Source organism: Elephas maximus, chromosome 10 (genome assembly GCF_024166365.1).
Source record: "Elephas maximus indicus isolate mEleMax1 chromosome 10, mEleMax1 primary haplotype, whole genome shotgun sequence".
NCBI classification, from domain to species: domain Eukaryota; kingdom Metazoa; phylum Chordata; class Mammalia; order Proboscidea; family Elephantidae; genus Elephas; species Elephas maximus.
In genome coordinates, this window is record NC_064828.1 from 75,337,166 (window position 1) to 75,364,608 (window position 27,443).

The 27,443-nt window shown below is 38.1% G+C and overlaps 1 protein-coding gene across 1 annotated transcript in view; it reads right to left on the bottom strand.

Annotated features, from left to right (window-relative positions):
* Positions 1-27,443, bottom strand: part of KCNH5 (potassium voltage-gated channel subfamily H member 5) — a 354,554-nt gene that overhangs the window by 246,235 nt on the left and 80,876 nt on the right. The window contains exon 7 of the mRNA XM_049899538.1: positions 2,235-2,661. Within this exon, the coding sequence (XP_049755495.1) occupies positions 2,235-2,661 (427 nt within the window). The remainder of the gene's footprint in view (positions 1-2,234; positions 2,662-27,443) is intronic.

The window sequence follows — 27,443 nt, forward strand, 5'->3', positions numbered from 1 at the left end:
ATGAAACATAGTATCATTCAACTCTACATAAATTTTATTCTATTAACACTCATGAAAATCTAACTGTGCTGATATAGCCACTCTGAAAAATAGATTGGCAGTTTCTTTAAAAAGCTAAGCCTACACTTACCATATGACCCAGCAATCACACTCCTCAGCATTTTTTCCAGAAAAATTAAAACTTCCCCATACAAAAACATGTACATGAACATTCATAGCAGCTTTATGTGTAATACTCAAAAACTGGAAACAGCCAAAATGTCCTGCAATAGGTGAATGGTTAAACAAAGTGTGGTATATCTATATCATGGAATATTACTTAGCAATACAAAGGAACAAATTACTGAGACATGCAAAGACTTGCAGGGATCTGAAAGGTATTATGCTTAGAGATAAAAAGCCAAATTCAAAAGATCATGCTATGTATGATGACATTTACATAAAATTCTCAAAATCACAAAATTATAGAGCTAGAGAACAGATTCAGTGGTTGCCAAGGTGAGGGATGGTTGGGAGGAGGCAACGGGTATAACTACAAAGGGGGAGTATGAAGGCAATCCTTATGGTGATGGAAAAGTTCTGTATCTTGATCGCAGAAGAATTACAGAAATCTACAGCTGTAATAAAAACCATAGCACAGAACTATACACACATATTACACCAATGTTAATTTTGATATTGTACTATAGTTACTTAAGACGTAGCCATTAAAGGAAACTGCGTAAAGCGTAAACAGCCCCTCTTTGTACTATCTTTACAACTTGCTGTGAATCTATAATCATTTCAAAAATAAAAAGTTTTTAAAAATCTGACCATGTTCAAGTGTAAGCCAAAAAAAGTAAGATATAAATATTAAAAGTAATATAGTACTAAATACTAAAAAAAATACTACACCTGGCAAAATATTGTCTTCTAAATTTATAAGCACCTTTTTCCCAATACATCTTATCACTTTTGGTGAGTAGGTATCAGTTTAATTGATGACCAGGATCTCTGTGAATGAGAACATTTTTCTGCTATAAGTTTCTGGACAGCACTTGGAATTCTCACTCTCCCTCTGATTATAACTTTTAACTGGCAAACAGAACCGGTGTTTTCTTGTTTCTGTACCTGCACACAGGAGCATTAGAGGGCCAGGAGAGAAAACTGCTAACTGTGGTGCTGAAAACTACTTGATTTAGACTTATGATATTGACCTTTAATGCATCAGCCAACCCCTGGACTCGAACATCTTTCCTATCAGTTTCAAGATCTAGACTTCTGTAATGCAGAATCTCAAAAAGGAAGGCATAGACCAAACACAATGACCATAGCCCAAACGTTTATGAGGTGCTAACAGTCATGGTAACCGTGCCTCTCACTCCAGTATAACTACCTTAAGGTTACTCTAGATATCAGAACCAAATCACCTCGGTCATCTTGAAGGTGGGGATGGTGGAAATTTTTCTCAAGATCTTCTTTTAAAGCAGCTTCATTGGTAGGTATTTCCTAAGTGTTCTGGTTCTCTGATACCATCCAATCTTCCTGAGTATAGCATGCAGTTTTTGACTCACTTTAGAAGGCATTCTATTCCCAAGGAGATTATCCAGAAACTTAGTACTCAGATATCCATGCTAAATCTTAGACACTCCTGTAATTACTGAATGGGCTTATATTTATTTATCTTTTCATTCTGTGATACAAGTATATATTTGACCTAGAGTGTCTGTAATGGAGATTAGATTTACACACCTTTTTTCTAGTCTGAATTTAAAAAATCTACAGAAAAACTGTATCCTGATATCAAATTTAATTCAGGAATTCAATTATTAACTAATACATTTTCTAAACTATATATTTCACTTCAGATTCAGTCTGCTTTTTTGACATTTAACATATCACCAACAAAACCTACAGAATGTTCCACATGCCCTCTATCTAGATGCTGGTTCCTTCCAGAGAGCTCTGCTAGATACAAAGCCGTGAACAGAAGTAAACCACAGAGTTCCCACTCTGATTTTTTTAATCACTCTATCCACTCTGGTTTTCTTGTGTTAATACGTTCTAAACAGTTAAAGGAAATAAAATATTAACCCATATTTTCATTTTTTAAGGCCGAATGAAAATCAAACCAATGCATATCAGGCAGATTAAACACCTTTCTGTTGACAAAGTAGTTTCATTTCAATCCTATCACAGATTTGATCCAGAAAAACTGCGAACAGCAATAAGAATAACAAAAACAAAATACTTACAGCCAACCATCATCATGGCCACTGAAAACATCTTCTCCACATCAGTGGTAGGAGCTATGTTTCCAAATCCTATGGTTGTAAGGCTTGTCATGGTAAAGTAGAGAGAAGACACGTAGAGTGAGTCCTTGCTGGGTCCTCCTTCCCATATCCCTGCACTGGTATTGTATCGATATGGAGTCCCAATGCTCAATGCCAGCTGGTAGAGCCAACTGTCTATTTGGATGGTGTTCGTGACTTCATCAATGACCTCGTAGTCTCCAATGCTGTACCATATGCAGGCCAGCCAGTGGGCAACCAGTCCAAACACACATACCAGGAGCACGAGGACTGCTGCTCCGTACTCTAAGTAATGGTCCAGTTTCCTAGCAACACGGCCCAGTCGTAAGAGACGTACCACTTTCAAAGAACTAAAGAGACTGCTGATTCCCTGAATAAAAGAAAAGAAAAAAACAAAAAAAAACCAACATGACACTTTCAGAAAAGAAACGGGGGCAACAATGCAATGGCTCACCTTCAAGAATTTGACCATCTATTAACATACTAAGAGCGTACTCATAACATATCTCTGACTTTAAGTAAACAAAAGAGCCAAAATGATAAACTTTTTTCAATGCAGATTCTTTCTCATTCAGAAGTAAGATATTTGTGAATTATTATATAAAACTATGTTCTACTAGCTAAGGAAGACAATTTATTTTCCTAAATAGAATACAAATAGCACAGAGAAAAACTGAATAAAACCAAATAAGAAAATTGCTAAGATACAATACACAGAGTATAAAAATAGCAGTGAATTCAGACTTTTTATTTCTTCTTCCTATAAAATGTCTCTACTCTAGAGGCTTTCTCTTTATATCTTATTTTATAATAGCTATAAACAGCAAGACTTCTGAAAAAGAGAGCTTAATTTCACTGGTAAGCAGACAGGAAATACCTCTGTGCATGTGGAGAGAATGAGCAAATATCTTTGTTGGTCCCAGATGCCACGGTAAGCACTAAATTTGTCCAACCAAGCAACCAGTTGCTGTCAAGTCAATTCCAATTCATGGTGACCCCATGTGCATCAGAGTAGAACTGTGCTCCACAGGGTTTTCAGTGTCTCATTTGTTGGAAGTAGATCACCAGGTCTTACTTCCAAGGTGCCTCTGGGTGGATTCAAACCTCCAACCTTCTGGTTAGCAGCCAAGCCTGTTAAACATTCGCACCACTAATAAATTTGTAGAATACTGAAAAAGTAAAATGAGTTGAACCTAAAATGGGTACCTAACCTACTAAAGCCTATCATCCTTTGGCGATAGTTATAGAAAAGAACATCAAAAGGAACCAGCAGCAACAAAATTTATATTTTGTTGAGAAGTTTAAAATACCAAATAAAGTATTATCTAAATGAAAACATAGACTTTCTTCAATCAAAGAAGGACCAATAGTTACTTTTTTGCAAGCATACAGTAGGCTATGGGGCAGAGCAGCATAAACACATTTGTGACACAGAGATAGGCACAAAATCATCAGGGAGGAGAGACAGAGCAGTGATTGAGGAAGCCTTTCATCTGGTCATCACCTGCAAGTCTCATTTGGGTGAAAGCAGAGGATTCTATTGAGTCTATGACTTCATTACTATTAGCTTTACCTCCCAGAGGGTAGACAAGGAGTCCAGCATAACTTACTTTGAGCCCAATTCTGACCCACACAGAAGAATTAGTAGGTGAAGTGGAAAGGATGTGCCATTTATAAGAATCTAATTATGGCATCATAAAGTTCTCTATTGTTAAGGTGAAGAAGGCTAATAATCCATTTGGTTTGTTTTACTATCCTTTATATTTTTATATATGCTTGAATTTTTTTCATAATAAAAATTTAAAAGAGAGAACAAAGAGAAATCAAAACAAAAGACCCTGTGGTCCCAAAGGAAGTGAGAGAGTAGCCGGATCCATCCTGGCAGTTTTCTGTCTGGACTTTGGTTTCCTTGAGGCCTGGCTCTATTTCAATTCAACTCTCAAGTTCTGTGGCATATATGTAGCCTTAAGATAAATCCCTATTTCACTTGAGCACATGAAAAAAGCATATATTAAACTCTAGGATGGACTAAAAGGGTAGAATTAGTAAAATTCAGAAGAATTGGCATAATTCAGGGACATGAGATGCTATAAGGTAAAAAGATCCAAGAAGTTTAGAAGCCTTCAAAAATGGAGCTGTGCAATCATGAACAAGAAAAACAAAGACAAGTATTTATTGAGCACCTCTACATGCCAGGCTCTGAGTTGGGCCCTGGGGACATTAAGTTACATATGCCTTGTTTCTGCTCTAAAGAAGCCCATAATCAAAATGCATAAGAAACTCAAACACGTAAATTTAAAAATAAAAAGCGTTGCTGTACATATAGTTCTCTAGTTAGCTCAAATTTCTAAAGGAATTGTGAGACTTCTGGTTAAATACTGCTGAGAAAAATCATTTCTACTAAAAACAAAGAAAGGAAATCTTCATTCCCATTCAAACTAAAAAACAGCCTCAACTCCAAACTAGAACGTAAAGAACTGGGACCTCCTAGAATTTTGAGCAAAATCCAGCATAGGCACCTAATGGAGGTAGGCTACCCTGAGGAGCATCTGCTCGCGAGTCCATCTATTCACGCAACATATTTTCCATAGCTATCCCATTTTATCCCATATCTAACACTAATTAAATATTACAAATTGTTACAAAGTAGTATAAACTCTCCCTGCCATGGGTTTTATAACACCAGTTTCTCCCAGTTGTTAGTCAACTCCCCAATTGACATTTCTTTCAAAATCATTTAGTAGGGTTACTCTTCCTCCATACTTCCATTATGGGTTAGAATTCTCATGACGACTGGTTGATCTGATACATATCCATGCTTCAACCATCTTCCACATATGGATGATTCACAGCCTACTTCTCAACACAAAACTCCCTCTTGAGTTCCCAATATGTAATCCAAATGCCTGCTGGACATTTCCATTTGAATGTCCCATAGGTATCCAAAAGTTAATAGGTTCTAAAGGAAATTCTTCACTTCCCCTGTATCAGTTCTCCATCTCCTACTCTAGTGAATGGCACTACCATCCATCCAGTCACTCAGACCTGGGGCTGAGGCTCATCCCCTCCCTTTTCCTGCCACATCTAGTCTGTTACCAAGTCCCAAGCACTCCACCACCCAAAATGCCTTCATAAGTGCTCAAAATACATCTACCTAATAAATCTCTCACTTAATTCCCTTCTCTTCTATTTCCATGGCCATGTCTTAGAATCTCAGTTTTTGTTTTTCTCATTTGAATTACAGGAATTGCCTCTCCATTAGCCACTTTATTCTCCCTACTTCTGATTCACAAATGGTACTGTACAGGTGACCGTGGTATTTTTTAAATGCCCATCTATCCAGTCATGTCATGATCTTATTGAAAACCCCTTAATGTTTGCTCATTAGCTATAGGATTAAATATTAACTCCTTATTATCTATGACATGCAAAGCACTCTAGGACCTAGAACCTTCCTACCTTGCCAGCATCTCTATCAATCTCTTTACGTTCCTGCCATGCTAAGCTATTTGCAGTTCCCAAGAGGAACACCAAAATAAATAAATAACTGAAAACCATACCAAATTAGGAAACACTGAACTAGAAAAAAAAGTAGATTGGGGCAGGGCATGAAAGCTGTCTGCAAATACACAGTGCATGGATGAGGGTTGGGTTCATTCTGTATCATCCTAATGTGGGTAACCCGGATCAATGGTTGGAGATACAGGGGTAGAATGATGCAAGAAAGAGTACATCAGGACAGTTTCATACATTTCCACAAAATAAGTCTACCAGAAAACTAGATCATTTATCATTGCTTAGAAAAGACAGACAAGGTAATAATAATTTTGAAAACTTACTACATCCAAGTACTACTTTGTATGTTTTATATGTATTAACTAATTTAATCTCCACAACAATCCTATCAGGCAGATATCATTACTAAAATGTGGCCCAGAGAAGTTAAGTAATTTGACCAAGGTTACACAGTAAAAGGAGGAGCCAAGATTCAAATATAGGTACTTTGGCTCTAGACCTCTTGCATCTAACCACTTCACAGCCTGGCCTCAATCCAAAACTTACTATATTTTATACTCTGCAATTTAAATAAACCCATTAGTATCTGCAATATTGGTTTAAATATTGGCACTCTCTACATGACTGAATAAAAGAGATTAAACATCTGTAACAGGAAATTCATTCTCTCAAAGGGTAAAAGCCAATTAAAAATTTTCTCTTCTAGAACGATGAGTTTTCACATTCTGGTTCTGTCTTGCTATGATTCTCCTAATGCAAAATAATTAAGCCACCATTTTAAGCAGAAAAATCCTTATTTCATATTTCAGTTATGAAAAGAAATGGCAAAGTTACTTTCAAAAAGGGGATAATATGTCTGCTTTGGTAATTAAACAGGGTACAGATAAAAGGATAACTGTATGAAAAAGTTCAAATTACATAAAGGTAAACACAGAATGAAGTTCCACCATCATTTATAGCCCAGAAATATCATAGGTATTATTCTTGGAAATTGACAAAATAATAACAAACACCAATCTTCAACAGCAAATGGGCAAAAATACTGAAGTACTTTGAAAGAGAAGACCAAGAAGGGGAACTAACTTTACCAAATATAAAAATATGTGATAAAATAATAATAATTAAAACAGTCTGGTATTAGCACACAAAACAAAGTCTAGAGATAGACTCAATTACATATAAGGGTCTTGTCTATAATAAAGTAGCTATCACCAACTTGTGATAAAATGAAGCCTTCCTAAATAGCAGTTAGTACTTCTCAGCTTGCCACTCCCTGCCTTTGACACTCTAGCCCAACCCACTTTAAAAATATCTCCACTAGCTTCTATAACAATTTTTTTTTTCTATAACAATAGAAATCCACCACTGGGTTTGCCTTTGCACATATGACCAGCTCCTTCTTTACTTCCACTGGCTCCTTTCTGGATTTCCAGTCCCTAGTTTTTTTTTTTTTTTTAGGTGGTCCGTAAGAGTCCATCTTCAGAGCTCTTCTTCCTATACATACTCTCCCCTTCTAGATTTCCACCACAACCATAGCTTTAACTATTGGTTCAATGCCAATGAATGGATCCCAAATTAGTACCAGTCACACCTTTTTATGTGTATGCTTGACATCTTCATTTGGGCATCCTCCTGAATATGAAATGTGAAGTGCCTCAAAGGGAACTCTTTATTCAGTACCCAATCAGATTCCAGATTGAGTCAAGTCTCACAATACTCTGTCTCCCAACCACCTATCCCTCTCCCTTCTACCTGCCTTGCCTAGTTCCAGCTCTGAATACTTATTTGCATCCCTATGGTAATAGTTGTAAAAATAACAAAAGTAATAATAACAAGGACTCACATTTGTCTAGAGCAGGGAATGTAAACCCTGGTGCCGTAGTGGTTAAGTGCTACAGCTGCTAACCAAAAGGTCGGCAGTTTAAATCCGCCAGGCGCTCCTTGGAAATTCTATGGGGCAGTTCTACTCTGTCCTATAGGGTCGCTATGAGTCAGAATCAACTCGACGGCACTGGGTTTGCTTTTTTTTGTTGTTTTATGTGAATCACAACCCTACACCCTCACTCATGGCATGCATCTTAATTAGTATGGCACTCTCTGCAGCCAGGCCAAATGTGAGCTCAAATCCTCCACAAGACATGCTTCAAGGAAACCACTAGCAATCAACAGAATCAGGCATGAAAAATGGATTGTTTTGCTACCCAAGGTAGAGGTTTACGGATTATAAGGCAGCATCACATAGATCATTGCTTTTTCCCAACTCATTTTAGCTATAAAATTCTTTATTAACATAAAGTCTCTCTTTGACGTCCATTGCATAAAACAGATGGAAGTCTGGCTGTTCTGGTGGGGCAGGGGTAGGATGAGAGCCCTTATTTTGCCCAGTCACGGCAGTGATCCACAATAGGGGTATGTGGAGCACCTAGAATTCTATATAGTCTGAAATTGTCTAACACGGACAATCATGGATTGAATTATGTTCCCCAAAAATGTGTGTATCAACTTGGTTAGGCCATGATTCCCAGTATTGAGTGGTTGTCCTCCATTTTGTGATTGTAATTTTACGTTGATAGGATTAGGATGGGATTGTAACACCACCCTTACTCAGGTCACCTCTTCAGTCCAAGGTAAAAGGGGTTTCCCTGGGGTGTGGCCTACACCACCTTTTCTCTCTGAAGAGATAAAAGGAAAGGAAAGCAAGCAGAGAGTTGGGGATCTCATACCACCAAGAAAGAAGCACTAGGAGCGGAGTGCATCCTTTAGATCCGGGGGCCCTGCGTAAAGAAGCTCCTCGTAGGGAGGAACATTGAAGAGAAGGTATTTCTTTTATAGCAGCACTAGGTGACTAAGACATGGACCAACTCATTTCAGTCTCACAATAGCAGGATTGCTATGTCCCTTGTTCAGATGAGGACATTGACTCTCAGGCGCGTTAAACTACTTAGCCAAATTCCCACAACTGGCAAGCAGTGGAAGTGTCACTCAGAACTAGTCCTTCAGATTCTTAGTACATTTCCCATGACAACCAACTGCTGTGCAATCCATTCTATATAATTACTCCAATATTAATATCTGTTAATACTGAAATACTAATCATCCCAAAAGACAACACTGAGCACGTCCTCCAGGGGCTTCTGGTGAATGTTAATTTAAACACTTTCTCTTCCCAGGTCTTCAAAGTTCACAATCCCATCTACTATCTACACTGCCTGGTCATTTCCCACTATACTTCTGCATAGCAACAGTACTCTCGCCAAACCAAACTTTTTGCTTCCAAACATAACCTAAGTTTTGCTTTTAATTTGGCCATGGTCTTCCCTTCAGTGCTCACCCAATCAGAAACTGTTATCAAAATGATTTACACACAAATTTTAGTAAGTTTGCTTTATTTTAAAAGTTTTTGAACTAACTCATTCTCCATTATTTTGTATCAAAGAGAATTTAATGCAATCATTAAAATCAAAACTCATGAAAAAAATGTCTTGAATTTAAAATGTTATGGACTATCTAAAACTTGAAACAACCTAAGTGTCCACCTCTAATACAATGGACAAATTATAGCTTATTTAGTCAGTGGACCACTATATAAAAATGAACAGACTAGAACTATACACAGTAACAAGAATTACTCTAAAAAACATCTTGTTGAGCAAAGGAAGCCACATACAAGAGGGTATTGCACTGCATGGTTCCATTTAATAGAAGTTCAAATATAAGTGGGACTACTCTATGAAAAAAAAAAAAAATTTTTTTTTTTTTTTTTTACTCTATGGGGTTAAAAGTCAGGATAGTAGCCGCCTTTGTTGGGGAGGCGTGGTGACTGTGAGGGGCATGAGGGAACTTTTGGGGTTCTGGTAATATTGTTTCCTGATCTGGCTACTTATTACTAGGCACGTTTACTTTGTGAAAATTCACACTGCTGTATCCTTAAGTATGTTATACTTAAACATCAAAAAAATATACGGAAAACACAGCTGTGCTGTTAGATGAACACTTCGCCACAGTACATGCTTCATATTAATGAATTTTTCTTCATCATATAACTTTTGGAGGAAAAATGTCAGATTCAACACTATCTAAAATGAGAAATTTTCCGAGATCTTATGACTCACTCTTATAACCTTTAGATTGGACCAAAAATTGTACTGCTGGACATTTTAATTTCACCCATATGATAGTACTGGATCCTTTGATATAACACTGATCTCCAAAAAATGCCCTTCTTCTGTAGTTCCTCACTTTTTTTTTAACAGTTTCTTAATTTTACCTTCCACCAGTCTTACCTGTTCATTCATTTTCTGCTTCATTTCATCTTCACTTTCTATCCTTCTGTGCCCTACTCTGTACTCCAGTGGCTTTCTGCCTCTATCCCAACCTCTGAGCTCTCAGTACACAAAGAGCTGGGGTTCCATAGGTGGAAGAGAATACCAAACACATCTAACGCATAACGGAACACAGCAGGGTTAATGGAGAGCTTTCAATCAGCTTTCCATCCTTCTAGCCAATTTTCTTACTGACAAGCCCCTGGGGCCACAATAGCCTAAGAAACAATATCCCTGAGACATCTCTGTGTTATTAGCTCTTCAAGTTATTTGCATGGATCCCTACTTTAAAGAGATGTGGGATGTTATCTGCATAAAAATATTATCTTGCAACGATAGAGTCATTTAAAACACAAATCCTCTCAGTTGATTATCACTAATGATAGTAAGCAGATTATACAGAAGTCTCATTTAAACAAGATAGATTATCCCAAATAGGTAAGAGATGGCTACATAAAATAAAATTTAATATACAATTGTTAAGTGTTATCGACCTTTGAATTGGGAAATGTGCTGCTATTTTGCTTTGCATGGATTCATGTCAATGTATTTTCCATGAGAATAGAGAATTCAAAGTGATTACTTCATATCTCTCCTAAATATTTTTCAAATCCAACCTTATCTAAAATCTTTCCATCACCCTAGGTAACTGCAATATCCACGTGGATGACCCATCCAATAACCTCTTCAGCTGCAATGATCTTTTCCATTTCTTCTCAGACACCCACTCCCATGGTCATATGTGAAAACTTCGCCAGTTCTGAAATCTCAAATTGAACCATTCTGCTATCTGATCATATCCTCTTTTCTATCCAGTGCAATGGCCCAATTATATTCACTGCAATAGTACTTCAACCTTATTGATACCTCCAGTCACTGATGAAACTACTTTCTCCCAATATATTACCCTCTCCACTTCCTTCCATGTCCAGTGTAGGTTCTGAGCCCCATGCTTTGAAGTAACACCAACACCCTGCATTCCTTAGCTGTCTCTGTCTCTTTATCATACCCTCTAACAAATCCTGGCTAAATCATCAGCTATCTTCATAGAGTACAAACTGCTCAACAAAGCCACACCATGGAGCAGATTAAAACTCTAACTCCACTGCCACTGAGTTGATTCTAATGCATAGTGACCCTATAGGGTTTCCAAGGCTGTAAATGTCTATGGAACCAGACTGCCACCTCTTTCTCCCACGGAGTCACCGGTGGCTTCAAACCACCAAACTTTTGGTTGCCAATTCATTGCTTTTAACCACTGCGCCACCAGGGTTCCAACACAGCAGACTAGATCTACATAAATTCATGATTACCAATGAAATGAGTGCTCAACTACCCTCTCAAATCAGTGCTCAACTACCTAGCAATTTTACTATTTTTCTTATGAACTTAACAACTCACTATATTCCAAATTTTCTCTGCTCAAAATTCCAACCACCCCTCCTCAACTGCAGCCTTCCAAAAGACATTTAAACATCTCATATCCCTGCCATTAAAAATAATAACAAAATCATCTTCACCCCCCACTCCAAATGTTGCCCTCATTCTCTTCTAACATCTAAGCAAATGTAAGCATAAACCATCTGATTAAGCAAATCGGAAACCAAGAAATATCTTGTTGCACCTCTTTCTAACGTCCCCAATATACAATTTATCTTAATACCCTATTAATTTTAACTCCCAAATATCTTTCAATTGTGTCCATTTCTCTCCATCTACACTCCCACTACCTTAGACTATGCTCCTGGCATCTCCCTCCTGGACTTCCAAGAGTTATAAATTTCAAAGCATTAATTTGACCCTACCCAATCTGATCTCAACACTATGTAAGAATTATCTTTTCAAGATCACTCCTAGTTTGAAATCATAGGATAGAATCCATGGTTCTAAAATCTGCTTTGGCTTACACGGACTTGCATAGTCTGGTCCCTGCTTTCCACTTTAGCCTCCTCCTTCGCCACTCTCCTGCTCACTCTCCAGCCAACTTCCTTTGAATATGCCATGTTCTCTGGAACACAAGGCCTATGCATCTGCTATTCTTTCTAAATAAAAGTTCTACAATACTTCCCCCTAGTTGGCTCTATTTATACTTCATATCTCACTCAGTCATCACTTTCTCAGGGAACCTTCCCTCTTCAGTCTAAATCAGGCTCTTTCATTGTATAATCTCAAAGGGCCCTTCATGACATTTGTCTCCCTGTGATTGGACACTCATGTTTTTTCTCATTCATTTATGCTTAGCTCACTCTATAGTACTCCTTGGCATGTAGTGGGCACTTACATATTTACTAAAAGAATGAGTAAATTAGATAAGAAATAAGCTAATCAATACATAAATCTCTCATGATAATTTCTAACCCCTCTAGCACTAATACCATAATCAATAACTTATAGTTATTTAATCTTCATGGTGGTTAAGAACTTGGCTTCTAACCAAAAGATCAGCAGTTCGAATCCACCAGTTTGCTCCTTGGAAATCCTATGGGAAAGTTCTACTCTGTCAGATAGGGTCACTATGAGTCAGAATCAACTTGAGGGCAAGGGGTCTGGTGTGGTTTCTCAGGAAGCACCACATCAGGCGACTTGATAAAAACCACAAAACAATAATAAGCTGTTTCATAAACATTGGGTCTTTATTCTAAATAGACTTTATACATGAATGACAATGTAGTCCATTTCCATTTCCTTTTGTAGAACATAATTTAAAAACTTAAAGTAAATTGCCAACTAACTTTGTTATCTGAACCTCTAACCCAGATAACAAATTTTATTGCATCCTTCCTACTCAGAACTCATTTTTCCAACTCATGCTACCAGAATTCCACGGGGATACAATCTCAATTATTCCATGCATTAATTAGCATGCTTCAGCAAAGAGTTTGAATTTAAATAACTTGTACATAACACCTACTTTGGCCAATTTATATCCTCCTTAAAACACAGTGAAACTGACAGACGGATGGATGGATGATGGTAGATAGTGAGATACAGACAGGTAGGTAGGCAGGTAGGTAGGTAGATAGAGATTAGGCATCTATTTTCAGGAATATCTATAACATACTAACCTTTTTAATGTTCCTTTGAAACAGATAGGGTTAACTGTGCTGGCGGAGCAAACCCACCAACCAAAAAAACCCACTGCCCTCGAAAAGAGCTGTTAAAAGATTACCATCTAGAAGTTGGGTAAACAGGAACCACATCCTGATACTTGAGATAAGGTTGAAACAACCTGTGAATTACTATCTCCTTCTTAGTGTTTTTCTAGTCCCTTCCCCCTTTACAGGCTCCCACACGCACAGAAGAACAAAGTGTGACCGCTGTTTAACCTTCCTTAGCCGTCTGAAGATGGCGATGTAGTGCCAAAGATCAGTGCACTTATACTAAAAACTTATGCTATGTCCTATAATAAGTGATGGCAAGGACTGCAGAGAGAACTCCATCTTGAATATCAGCGGGTTCCATCTTGGATTCCAGATGCACAAGCAACCTAATTAACATGCACCGCCATTCTGAGAAGTACCTGCCCCTTGAAAGAAGCCCACTAAATATTCATTACTCTCTTGTCTCCACCCAACCCATATAAGCCCTAGCCTTGCCTCCCTTTTCGAGTCAGCCTTTTGGAGAGGCTTAATCCCCTCCTGGCTCCTTTTGCTTGACTCAAGCAAAATAAAGCTTGCTGAAGAAAAAGTTTGTCCTTTGCATGTATTCTTACTTGGGAAAAGACAAGGACTGTTTGTGTCAGATTGGTGATTAGTAACTCCTTGTTGTGGAAAAACCCATTACCATAGAGTCGATTCTGACTCATAGCAACCCTATAGGAGAGAGTAGAACTGCCCATAGGGCTTCTATGGAGTAGCTGGTGGATTTAAACAATCAACCTTTTGGTTAGCAGCTGAGCTCTTAATCACTGCACCAGCAAGGCTCCCTGACAAAAATAAGCACCCCAAAAAGAGGTGTATTGCCTAAAGTCCTGATTTTTTTTTTTCAAACATAATGATATATGTACCAAAATCCATTGCCATCAAGTCGATTCTGACTCATAGCAACCCTATAGGACAGAGTAGAACTGTCCCATAGAGTTTCCAAGGAGTGCCTGATGGCTTTAAACTGTCAATCTTTTGGTTAGCAGCCATACCTCTTAACCACTACGTCACCAGGGTTTCCATTATATATACATATCAAACCAATTCTCATAATCATTTAAATCTTTCAATAACTTCCTGGTGCATCTAGAATGTAGTTTAAACTCCTTAACACAACCTGCCCTTGCCTACTTCTCCAATGCCACCTGTGTGTCTCTTTCATCTGTTCCCTGTACTCCGCCTATAGAGGACTTCTTTCCATTCCTCAAAAATGCCATAGTCCATCTCACCTGGAGGTCTCTGAACATGTTATTTAAAACATTCTCCTCAACCCACCAACCACTCTTTTTGCCTGGTAAATCCCTACTCTGCTTCCAGGTCTCGGTTTCAATGTCATCACTTCCAAGAGACCTTCCCCAACTATCCCCACCCTCAAGCAGGTTAAGGCCACTTGTTTTACAGTATTAAGAACTGGCCCAAGAAATGCTGGGGGAAGGGAGTAGTAGGCAATGAGAGTTGAAGCACAGAAAGGCTGAAGTGGCCATGATGGACCATTACTAGTAGCAGTTATGAAAATATAGGAATGGAAGCCAAGAGATAAAGAAAAGGAAGAGAGTAAGAATTCAGTCAGGAATTCATAATTCAGTCAGGGATTCAGTGGAAGGAAGAGAGAAAATTCCGTAGATACAACTAATTCAGTCATATTAATGATGGAACCCTCAAGTAAAGATCTATAAACTCCGGAAAAATAGCTAGAAAAGCAGTGTGAACAGCCATGTCTTCCAAAATTATTTTCTAAAAATGTCACATTTCCAACAATTTTAAAGATAATCTGTGACATTATAGTTGTTAAGACTATAATAAAAAGATGTTGGAGGAAGCAATGTGAAAGCAAGAGTGTGAGACTTGTAAAAGAGTGGCCTCTTTTTCATGTGCTTTTCCCTCTCTTTCCCCACTCTTCAGCCCAACACCCACTTACAGGCAGGCTCACCTCCCTAATATTAGAACATACCTGTGCTTTGGGCCACTGTCCCCAGAGCTACCTTCATCCAGGACCACATAATGTATGGCCCGTATTCTAAGCCCTAAGTTTCCATTATTACTTTTCCTATGTTCCTAAAAATATCCATCCTTATATTAAAATCTCATCACTTGAGGTAAGTTGAGTCTCTTTTCCTTGAAATAAAAAAATAAAAATTCTACCCCCTAACAATCACATGCTTTCCTACACAGCTCAACTTCTGATTAACCCAGTTATTATTTCATTATCCTATTGTCCTGTATGTAGAGTGTGTGTGTATATACATATACATACACATATACAAATAAAAAAATAATAATAATGCATGTTTATTATCTGTATCCCCCCACTGGAATACAAACTCCGTGAAAGTAAGGGAAGATCTGTATGCTTGCTCACTGCTAGATCCTTAATACTTCAATACTTAGAATAAAAAAGTAACTGAATAAATATTTGTTGAGTGAGTAGATTCACGAAATCAACAAAGTCATTTTTACATTTAAAGGATGACTTTGGGAGAAAAGTGAATCCTTCTTGTGCCATCCTGTATATTACTGCATGTACCACCACATCTCAAAGTCAATTTAAATATATAGCATATTAATCACCTGAAAGAGTAGAACTACAAATAAGCTAGTGGTCACATACACTGACAGGCTTTTGCACATGGAGATAGTATTTCCTAAAAACGATTGCTTTCTTTGCCAATATAGGTGAAATTGTCATTAAATAGATGTGCCACTATTAAATTTATAGTTAGATATCAATACTGAACACAAGAAGTAGAATTGGTTCTAAAATTATAGCAGGATGATATTTGAATTAAAAATTTGGCTAACCTAGGAATTTGCAATTATGATAAAATAAATGTTGCACAGGCTCTTGTGATCCAGGCCTCTTCACTTACTACAGCAAAGACAATTGCAACATTTGTAAAAACTCAAACAAAAATTTGGTGGGCATGATCATTCATAACTCAGTGCAATCCTGCGTGTGTGAGTGTAATTGAAAATGGCTGATTTTGACTGACAGAATAACTTAGAAACAAACAAATCACAATGAAAACCAGTATCTTCTGGAAGAATACACATCAGGCATTTGACCTAAAAGTTCGTGTTTCCATCTGCAATGCCAACCAACGACTACGAACATTCAGACTCACAAGACTACCAGAGGCCTCACTTGGCACCACTCCATCTAGAAAGATACAGGGCCAGAACCACCATACCCAACAGAGCAACATCAAGCATCCTTTTCCACGGGAGTAGCCCTCATAGCAATCTGTGTAGCCATGTTACAGCCCACAGGAGCTATTCTCTTTGCCACACCAGGGGACAACTCAGAAGTGAGAAAATGAAAGAGCTGTCAGGTACTAAGGCCATCTTGACTTAAAAGCTTTAAGAATTGAAATCATCTAACCTCACAGTTGGCCTGGACACTGTAAACCAAAACCACATCATACAGTCTACATTAGCATGACTTTATGCTGTTCCTGTCTTCATCAGCATGACTATTTTTCTAGGAGTGTCCTGCCTAGGCAAATGGTTTCATTGTTCATTATAGGAACTTCTCAAGGACCCATCAACTCATTGAAAAGCATCAATAGACAGTTTATGCTCTAAATTCTTTGAATCTCTTGCCTCAAAATCTTCACTTTGCTGTTTCCACCAATCCTCGACTCTTGTATCATGATTCTTGATCCTTACCCAGTCCTAATCAATCTGTCTGTGCCCCCCACTCTGAGAGACTTCTGCAATTAAATTGCAATTCTCAATAAATTCTGACTTTTCCTTCCCTCTTCTGAGACACTGCAGAGTTCTGCAAGTCAGCATTCTCCCTTCCCGTAACAAGTACTAAAATCAACTCAGCCTTATTTTATCAACAGGTTGTGCTGGTAACGTCTGAGGAGCCAGCTTTTTTTTTTTTTTTAAATAATTTTTATTGTGCTTTAAGTGAAAGTTTACAAACCAAGTCAGTCTCTCACATATAAACTTATATATACCTTACTACATACTCCTCTCCCCCTAATGAGTCAGCCCGCTCCCTCCTTCCAGTCTCTCCTTTCATGACTGTTTTGCCAGTTTCTAAACCCCTCTACCCTCCCAACTCCCCTCCAGACAGGAGATACCAACATAGTCTCAAGTGTCCACCTGATGCAAGTAGCTCACTTGAGGAGCCAGCTTTTGACAGCCCCACGCTCCACAGAAGCCAATACCTGAGTACCAACATCACAGGCAGAACACCCAGAGTCCCACAAGGAGTACGATCAGGAACTGCCTCATTACAGGAACTATCCTCATCAGATATTTATAATTCATTAAAACTTCCTCAGAGTTTAGGGTTCTTTTTTCAACATAAGTTATGTGGCTGAGAAACATAGTTGCTTTATGGCCTTCATTAGCTTCCAGGAGAACAGCACAAGAGAGTTAACCAAAGGTCAAATTTTCATGCAGGAGGGGAAAGGATTTTGTACACCCTTTATCCATTGTGTCTTATAAACAAACCATCCTAAGGATGATAAATTCCAATATACAGATAAACACGTTCCTCATGAGTTAGTGCATGCTCTGGGAAAGCAGAGATGAAACTATGGAATAAAATCAAGTAATAAAAAGGCCAGACAGGGCAGGGTTGGAAGTTGAGAACTTCCTCCAAAGAACAGTGATGAAATGATGTCTTTTCAAGCATGGGGATAACTGCCACATGCTTACCTCCAATCTTTCAGCTGGCAGCGGAGCACGTTAACCATTTGCACCGCCCAAAGACTCCCCCTCACCCATAACCCCATATCCCCCTGTTATTCACACTAAGCATGTCTGGAAAGTTGACAGGGCAGCTCATCTGACTGCAAGATTGTTTGTATGACAGAATAAAATGCTTCCATGCAAGTATTTATAGTTAGTTCAGGTTAAAAAAAAATTTTTTTTAATTTAAAAAAATTTTTAAACAGATTATGATATACTTAAACCTTCTTTGCCTCTATATCACAATCATTCCCTAATTCTTAACAATAGGAAGATTCATCTTAAGCGAAGATCAGCACAGATCAAAATTCCTCTCTAAGTAAGCAATAAAATCAAATCGAGGAACCTCATGGCTTGTCCTCATTGCTTCTTACCTCCTATCTTTCCAGAGCTACTTCCCTCAGGTAGACAAGACTGCATTGTCTTGGTGAAAAATCCATGCAAAAGGCTATATCCCTGGAACATCAGCATTTTTTTTTTAAATATAAGAAGTATGTTTATATTTAAATCTGGGTATTACCAAGCCTTGATAACATTCTCTACACCAATCCCCACCTAGAACAGAACTTAAAAGCTCAGACCACAGAGGCAAGTTTCAATTTGGAACCTAAGGCCGAGTCTTACCCAGCCCCCATTATCCAAGCCCTTTCCATACCCCTTCCATCACCCTTAACCAGTTGCCCAGTTGTTGTTGAGTCAATTCTGACCCATGACGACTCCATGTGCATCAGAGTACAACTGTGCTGCATAAGGTTGTACTAGATTGCCAGGCCTTTCTTCTGAGATACCTCTCAGTGGTCTTAAACTGCTAATCTTTCAGTTAGCAGCTCAGCATGTTTACCGTTTGCATCACACAGAGTCTCCTCCTTACCCTTATCCCTCCTTTATTCACATCCTTGTATAATTTGAGCAATTTTTTTTTCTCAACTAGAAGGTAAGTGCCTTTCAGTTCAGTGACTCTGTCTTGTTCATCATTATAACCATTTCTCCACAATGTTTTGTACACAAAGTGGGAGGTTTGAGCTTGGAGACCTAATGCTTAAGGCAATCTCTAAGCACGTCTGGAAAGCTGGCAGGGCGGATGATTTGACCGGAAGGTTGTTTGTATGAGAGAATAAGAACATTTGTGGAAAGGAACTTATGAGAGGAGAGATATATCTAGTGCCAAAGGACAATGCCCTATTGGCTACAAGGATTAGAAGTTCAGAAACACAGCTAAGGTTGTACGACAAACATCGCCCTCTGGTCCTGTCTTTCCCATTATTAAGAAGTAGCAAGTATATTAGGGAAACATGACAAGCCTCACTGCCTCACTCACTCAACAGAAATATTTACAGCATTGCAATTACGTGTCCAGCATCGTGGTGCGTACTACAAATCCCTAATGATTTAAAAAGGCAGTAAAAAGCCAGGGTCTCTGGGGAAGCACACAGTCTACCTTTGATTTTTCCAGAAACAAACACAGTGCTCAGCCTTTGGTCAATTTGCTAAAGAACTCTGTTGGATTTTAATTCTTAACTTGAAGTATAAGTAAAGAATATCAACTAAGGTCTCCCAGACACCTTCTCCTGAGACACTAAAAGTGCAGGTACACCATTAATCTGATCCTCAGTAAAAAAATATAGATGAATTAAATAACAAATGTTGCAGAGGTTGCAAGAAAGATTGGAACTCTTATGCACTGCTGGTGGGAATGCAAAATGGTACAATCACCATGGAAAATGATAATGGTGTTTCCTTAAAAAGCTGTAAATAGAAATGCCATACGATCCAGCAATCCCATTCCTAGGAATATATCCTAGAGAAATAAGAGCCATCACACGAATAGACATATGCACACCCATGTTCATTGCAGCATTATTCACAATGGCAAAAAGATGAAAACAACTAAGTGACCATAAACAGATGAATGGATAAACAAACTGTGGTACATACACACAACGGAATACTACACAACGAAAAAGAGCAATGATGAATCTGTGAAACATCTCACAACATGGATGAATTTGAAGGGCATTATGCTGAGTGAAATGTCAAACACAAAAGGACAAATACTGTATGAGGCCACTATTCTAAAAACCCAAGAAAAGATTTAAACACAGAAAAAAATAATCTTTGATGGTTACAAGTGAGAGAAAGGGTGGGGAGGGGAAATCACTAACTAGATAGTAGACTAGTATTAACTTGGTGAAAGGAAGGACAACACACAACATAGGGGAAGTCAGCACAACTTGACCAAGGTAAAGTCATAGAGGCTTCCTAGACACATCCAAACACCTTGAGGGACCAAGCTACTAGGGCTGAGGGCTGGGGACCATGGTCTCAGAGGACATCTAGGTCAACTAGCATAACATAGTTCATAAAGAAACCGTTTTACATCCTAATTTGGTGAGTAGCATCTGGGGTCTTAAAAGCTTGCAAACAGCCATCTAAGATACATATACTGGTCCCATCCCATCTGTAACAAAGGAGAATGAAGAAAACTAAAGACACAAGGAAAATGTGAGTCCAAAGGACTAACGGACCACATGAACCAGAGCCTCCACCAGCCTGAGCCCAGAAGAAATAGATGGTGCCTGGCTACTACCACCTACCGCTCTGACAGGGATCACAATAGAGGGTTTCAGACAGAATGGGAGAAAAATGTAGAACGAAATTCAAATTTACAAAAAAGACCAGACTTACTGGTCTGACAGAGACTGGAAGAACCCCTGAGACTATGACCTCTGGACCCCTTGCTAACTCAGAACTGAAGCCACTCCTGAAGTCCACTTTTCAGTCAAAGATTAGGCAGACCTATAAAACAAACAATAACACAGGTGAGGAATGTGTTTCTTAATTCAATCAAGTACATGAGACCCAATGGGCAGCACCTGCCCAGAAGCAAAGACGTGAAAGCAGGGCGGGATAGGAAAACTGCACTAATGGACAAGGGGAACCCAGGGTGTAAAGGGAAAGAGGAAGAGTGCTGACACATTGCAGGGATTGCAACCAATGTCACAAAACAATTTGTGTATAAATTTTTGAATGAGAACCTAACTTGTGCTATACTCTTTTCACCTAAAGCATGATAAAATTAAATATATGTATGAGTTATTATTAGAGTCACTCTAGTTGCTTAGATGCTTTTCTAAGCAGACAAGAACTGGAAGGTATACTGGACTAACAAAATCGCTAGTAAATTTCTTTAAAGCAGGCCATTAAGAAACCTAACAAGTCCTGAATAAAGGTAGAATTGCCCAGATATAACATACAAAGATTTGATCACATATATAAGTCGCATGACCTTTGCAGAATTAAATTAAAAGCAAATTGCTTAGGACTCAATGTTAGAATGCTGTCACCACCTGGGAAAACACACAGAAAAGAAATAGAAATGCAAGGACTGGGTAGTGTTGTTGCAATTTAATAAAATTAAAACTAGGAAAACTAAAACTGAGAAATTATGTAATTCCTACTTACACTACTCAAAAACATTATTTTAAGTTATCTATAAGTTTTAGTGATAAAATAATGGCAACCTAATTGGAAACTCTGGTGGTGTAGTGGTTAAGAGCTATGGCTGCTAACCAAAAAGGTGGGCAGTTTGAATCCACCAGGCGCTCCTTAGAAACTCTATGGGGAAGTTCTACTTTGTCCTATAGGGTTGCTATGAGTCGGAATCAACTCGATGGCAACAGGTTGTTTTTTTTTTTTAATTGTATTAAACAGCAATTTCAAACATTCTGTCCATTGTTTGAAATTGTAACAAAGAGACAAAGAGAGATTCAAGGGTGATAAAGGTCCCTAAAGGCCATAAGCATGATCAATCTACTTGATTTCCAATTCTTGTTTTGATGACTAGACCAGATGTAAAAATTTGCAATGTTAAAATCAAATACATGTGGTGGCCTGATAAGCCTAATTCATGAAAAAATAATTTAGAAAATTACTTTCCATAAGCTTAACTAAAACTTTAAAATATTTATATACTCCCACTTAGTCACTGGTCCATTCATTCTGCCTTCTAGAAAACTATGTATGTGAGCTTTTTTCCCATTTCATTCTGTTCTGACCTAGTTGATCACATTTACCGTCTCACTAATATACTTGTCATCTTAATTTCCTGTGTATCATGCCTCCTATGCTACTAAATAGTGCGTTTTCTGCAGCTGCCTTATCTCTCCCTGATGTCATACAATTTAGCTTCAAATAAAACACCAGAAATCAAACACACTGCCATTGAGTCAATTCTGACCCCCTGTGTTAAAGAGTAGAACCAAGCTCCGTATGGTTTTCTTGGCTGTAATCCTTATGAATTAAAAGGATTTCATTTTACTTGGATCCACCATCAACACCCATGGAAGCACCAGTTAAGAAATCAAATGATGTGTATATTTTCAAGGATTTTTTTCTTTATTTTTGTTAACATTTTAAAAATCTGTATGGCATGACAATAACTAAGGGGAAGATAAGATTTCCTTCTACATCAAAGTGTGATCCTGTGATACTTTAGGCACTAAAGAGAACTAGTAATTTTTTTCTAGTTTCACACTGGCTTATTTAACAGATCAAAGTAATGTCTGCTGTAAGGTGTACGTAACCCGATGTTAACTTAGCGGTCTAAAGTGTTTAGCTATTAAGTGGATTCCTTAGTAAGCCAAATTTTTTGTCATTGAAGTATTCAGATATACCTTGATGTTTAAAAGAAAACCCTTTGTTAAAATAACTTCAGTTTCATCCTCTAGAATCTTCTTTTGCAGCTTTCCATCCCCTGTAATTACCAACTCTGCATGTACTAGGTCTCCAGAAGTTAGTCTGTTACACTGAACCAACTCAATGGGACCTAAGTATCCACAGGGCTTGTCTTCCAAAGAACAAGTACTGATTAGAGTAGCAAAATTCTATGCCTACCTAGGCTATTGTGAAGGCAGTTTAAAAAGTAACTCTGCTAAATTTGTGAATGGAAATGTAGTGCCCAGATCACCTACTGCTTCAAAAGTTTATAACAAATACAGTTAAATTAAAAAGAAATCAAAGGATGCATCACAGTGGGTAAATCTGCAGCAAAAGACCTCTTTAAAGTGTTAAAAAGCAAAGATGTCACTTTGACAACTAAGGTGTACCTGATCCAAGCCATAGTGTCTTCAATCGTATCATAAGCATGTGAAAGCTGGACAGTGAATAATGAAGACTGAGGAAGAACTGATGACTTTGAATTATGGCATTGGTGAAGAATACTGAATATACCATGGACTGCCAGAAAAACAAACAAACCTAACAACAACAGCAACAATCTTTATGGAAGCAGATTGCCAGGCTTTTCTTCCACAGCACCACTGGGTGAGTTCTACCCACCAACCTTTTGTTTAGTGGTCAAGTACAAAGCATTTGCACCACCCAGGGACCAACAGCTCCAGCTACTATTGTTGTTAGGTGCTGTCTCAAGTCAGTTCCGACTCACGGCAGACCCATGTGACAGGGTAGAACTGCCCCATCGGGTTTTTTTTTTTTGGTTGCAGTCATTACAGAAGCAGATATCCAGGTCTTTCTCTCACAGAGCCTCTGGGTGGCTTTGAACCACCAACCTTTTGGTTAGCAGCTGAGTGCTTAACCATTATGCCACCATGGCTCCTTCCAGCTCCGCCTAACCTCCCAGAAATCGAGCTCGCTATACCTCCCAGCACTGTATCCAAATGAACGCAACAAAGGAGTTTGATCCTATTTCTTAGACTCTATTTGAGAACGTATTTTACTGTTTATGGTTTCTAGGAAATTTGCATTCCTTTTTTCAAACAGGATGCTTTCCTTTAATGGACTTATAGTTCTCTTAAAGAATCACATAACCAGTTCCTGAATTTTTCATAGATCAAATCACCTTCAGAGAGCATTTTTGTTGAGACAATCTTGAAAATAAAGTGTTAATAAGTCCTCTAAGTCATTCTGCACACACGTCATGTTAAAGGATTAAACCGTAATTTTCAGGCTCATACTCTCTCCCATTCTCAAGATATCCACTAGTTCACATCCTCATTTCTAAGTTTTATTTTTGTTTTATGCCATTGTACAATTTATTAAAATCTAGTTAAAACTTCACTGTTTCAGGTCAGTCAGTCACCAATATGCATGAAGAGCAATGATGGAGTACCAAGAAGATGGAAGACACATCCTTCACCATCACAGGGCTTATAATCAAGTTAAGGAAACAAACACATACAGAGGAAATAATAATACCTCCTCAGACTCGCAGAATTCTGCAAGCAAAATCCATTCATGTCTCTTCTCCCATTTATTCCTTATAACCACCTTGTAATATAGGTAAAGCAGGCATTCCTTTCCTTTATTTACAGGTATGGAGACTGAGACTAGAATAACCATACCAAAGTACCACAGCAAACATGTTCTATAGAAGGCATAAGACCCCAGACCACCCGACAACAGATATAGTGCTCTTGGATAAAAGCAAGAAAAGAAAAATCATTTTAAATATGCATGTATGTATACAAGTGAAGATAACTAAGGTAAAGGTATTGATTAGAGCTGCCTGGGAATAATACAGGAAGCTTTCCGGAAAGAGGTACGTTCCAGAAAGTTGATGTTATGTAATAGGTGAAAAAGAGCCAAAGTAGAAGAACTAAACCAGAAAGATGGTCAGGAATGCACAAAATAGTGTGAGCAAAGAAACTGGTAAACATGTGGATAAGTCTACATAAGTATTGACAATTAAGTACAACAATAACAACAACTAAAAGGAAAAGTTAAAAACAATGAGGAATCAAAATACAAGACAATAATAATTTGGAAGATGAGAAGGTGATCAGAGGTCCTTAAATGATTTAGAAGGGTAGAGATATCAATAAACCAAACTTGTTGCCATCGAGTCAATTCCAACTCACAGTGACCCTAGAGAACAGAGTAGAACTGCCCTACAGGGTTTTCAAGGTGGATTCAAACTATTGACCTTTTGGTTAGCAGCCAAATTCTTAACCACTGCACCACCAGGGCTCTGATATATTAATAAGATTTAGAAATTATCAAGTCAAATAATGATGCTAAAAATATGAGAGTAATCACTTAGAAGAAAAATTTCCAAACCGGTGGAGGGAATCCATGAGATTAAAGAAAATTTAATCTATAGAAAAGATGGCAAAAAAGAAGAGCAAAGAAAAAATATTAAAAATGGAAAACAAGATGCTCTTAGCAAATGAAAATATAACTAAGCACAATAGATGTAAACAGATTAAACTCACCAGTTAAAGAGACTTTCAGCATCTATATATACTATTTATAAAAGATAGAGCTAAGGTATAGCAAACCAGAATGACAGCAAATTTCACATATATATATATATATACATATATATATATATATATATATATCAAACACACGATAGCTAGTTCAGCCATGTTAATATAAGGCAAAACAAACAAAAGCATTACTAGGGACAAAAGTTAGAAAATAATGTTAAAGAAATCTCCCAGAAAGTACAGCAAAAAAAGTAAAAAAATGGAAAGTAGGAGAGAGGAAAAAGGCAAGGAAAATAGAGATCTAGTCTAGTAGGTATAATGCCTGAATAAAAGGAGTTCCAGAAAAGAAAGAACAAAGAAAAGGGGGGAGGGGTGGAGAAGCTCATCCCAGAAAAAATTCAAGACAGAAGACCCACATAAGGCATATCATCAGAAAGTTTCTGAACCCTGGGACAGAGAAGATACATCAGATGTCTAGAAAGACAAAACAGGTTACAACTAAATGATCAGAAATCACGTGGTTTCAATTTTCTTGACATGATTATTGGAAGGTAGAATACAATGACACTATATCTTTCAAACTCCTAAAAGAAAACTGTCTCTAATCTAGAATATTATAGTCAGTCAAGCCATCAATCAGGTATGAGGGTAGAGTGAAGAGAGATTCATTTAATAAAATTATGTTGATAGAATATTGCCTGCGTCAATGTAATGAAGGGGGATTTAGACAGCTGGCAGAGAGCTTGGTGGTTGAATTAGTGATAAGTACATAGAAAACCATAATTTATTGACTACATAAAGGCATTCAACTGTGTGGATCATAACAAATTAATGGATAACATTGCAAAGAATGGAAATTCCAGAACACTTAATTGTGCTCATAGACCAAGAGGCTGTCATTCGAACAGAACAAGGGAATGCTGAGTGGTTTAAAATCAGGAAAGGTGTGTGTCAAGGTTGTATCTTTTCACCATAGTTATTGAGGACTAAGGTGCACCTAACCCAAGCCATTTTCAATCACCCCATATGCATGTGAAAGCTGGACAATGAACAAGGAAGACCAAAGAAGAATTGATGGCTTTGAATTATGGTGTTGGTGAAGAATACTGAATATATCATGGACTGCCAGAAGAATGACCAAATCTGTCTTGGAGGAGGTACAGCCAGAATTCTCCTTAGAAGCGAGGATGGCGAGACTTCATCTCACTTACTTTGGACATGTTATCAGGAGGGACCAGTCCCTGGAGAAGACATCATCCTCTGTTAAGTAGAGGGTCAGTGAAGAGGAGGAAGAACCTCAAGGAGATGGACTGACACAGTGGCTGCAACAGTGGGCTCAAGCACAGCGACAATTCTGAGGATGGCGCAGGACAGGGCAGTGTTTGATTCTGTTGTACACAGGGTCGCTATGAGTCAGAACCTACTCAACGACACCTCACAACAACACAGAAAACCAAGCAAATGATAAAACAAAACAGTTATCAACTCTTGGAAAAACGTAAAGTACAGGAAAGGAAAAATAATCCTAGCATGCTGAAGGGATGCTAATAGAATATTTGTAATCATAATAATGTAAACACTTAATATTGATCAAACCAAAAGGACCATATAACTGTATTGTGAGAATGACAGAATCGGAATGGTGCACACAAATGGTGAGGCTAGAGAGGAAAAGTGATGGGAAATCAAAGGCCTAAAACTGTAAAACCAAGAAGTAGATATAGAATCATGTTATTTAGTGGCATGGAAGCAAATAACAGAATAATCTAAACAATTTGAAAGTTCTTGTCCTCTTTTTAACAACCAGAAAAAAATACCAGTTGCCAGTCACGTAGATTCAACTCAGAGCAGCCCTGGGTGACACAAACAGTTAAGCACTTGACTAAAAAACTAACCAAAAAATTCATAGTTTGAAACCACCCAGAGGTGCCTTTGGAAGAAAGTCCTGGCGATAAGTTTATTAAAGGCAGAAAACAGCCTTAAAAACCACGCAGAGCAGTTCTACTCTGCACACAGAGGGCTGCCATGAGTTTATAAAATAAGATGTTGCCAAATTGTTCTTTGCAGACTGGTTAAGAGCTCGGCTGCTAACCAAAAGATCAGTGGTTCGAATCCACCAGCCGATCCTTGGAAACCCTATGGGGCAGTTCTACTCTACAGGGTCTCAATGAGTCGGAATCAACTCGATTGCAATGGGTTGGGTTGGGTTTGGGGTTTAGAGCTGATACCAATTCATACTTC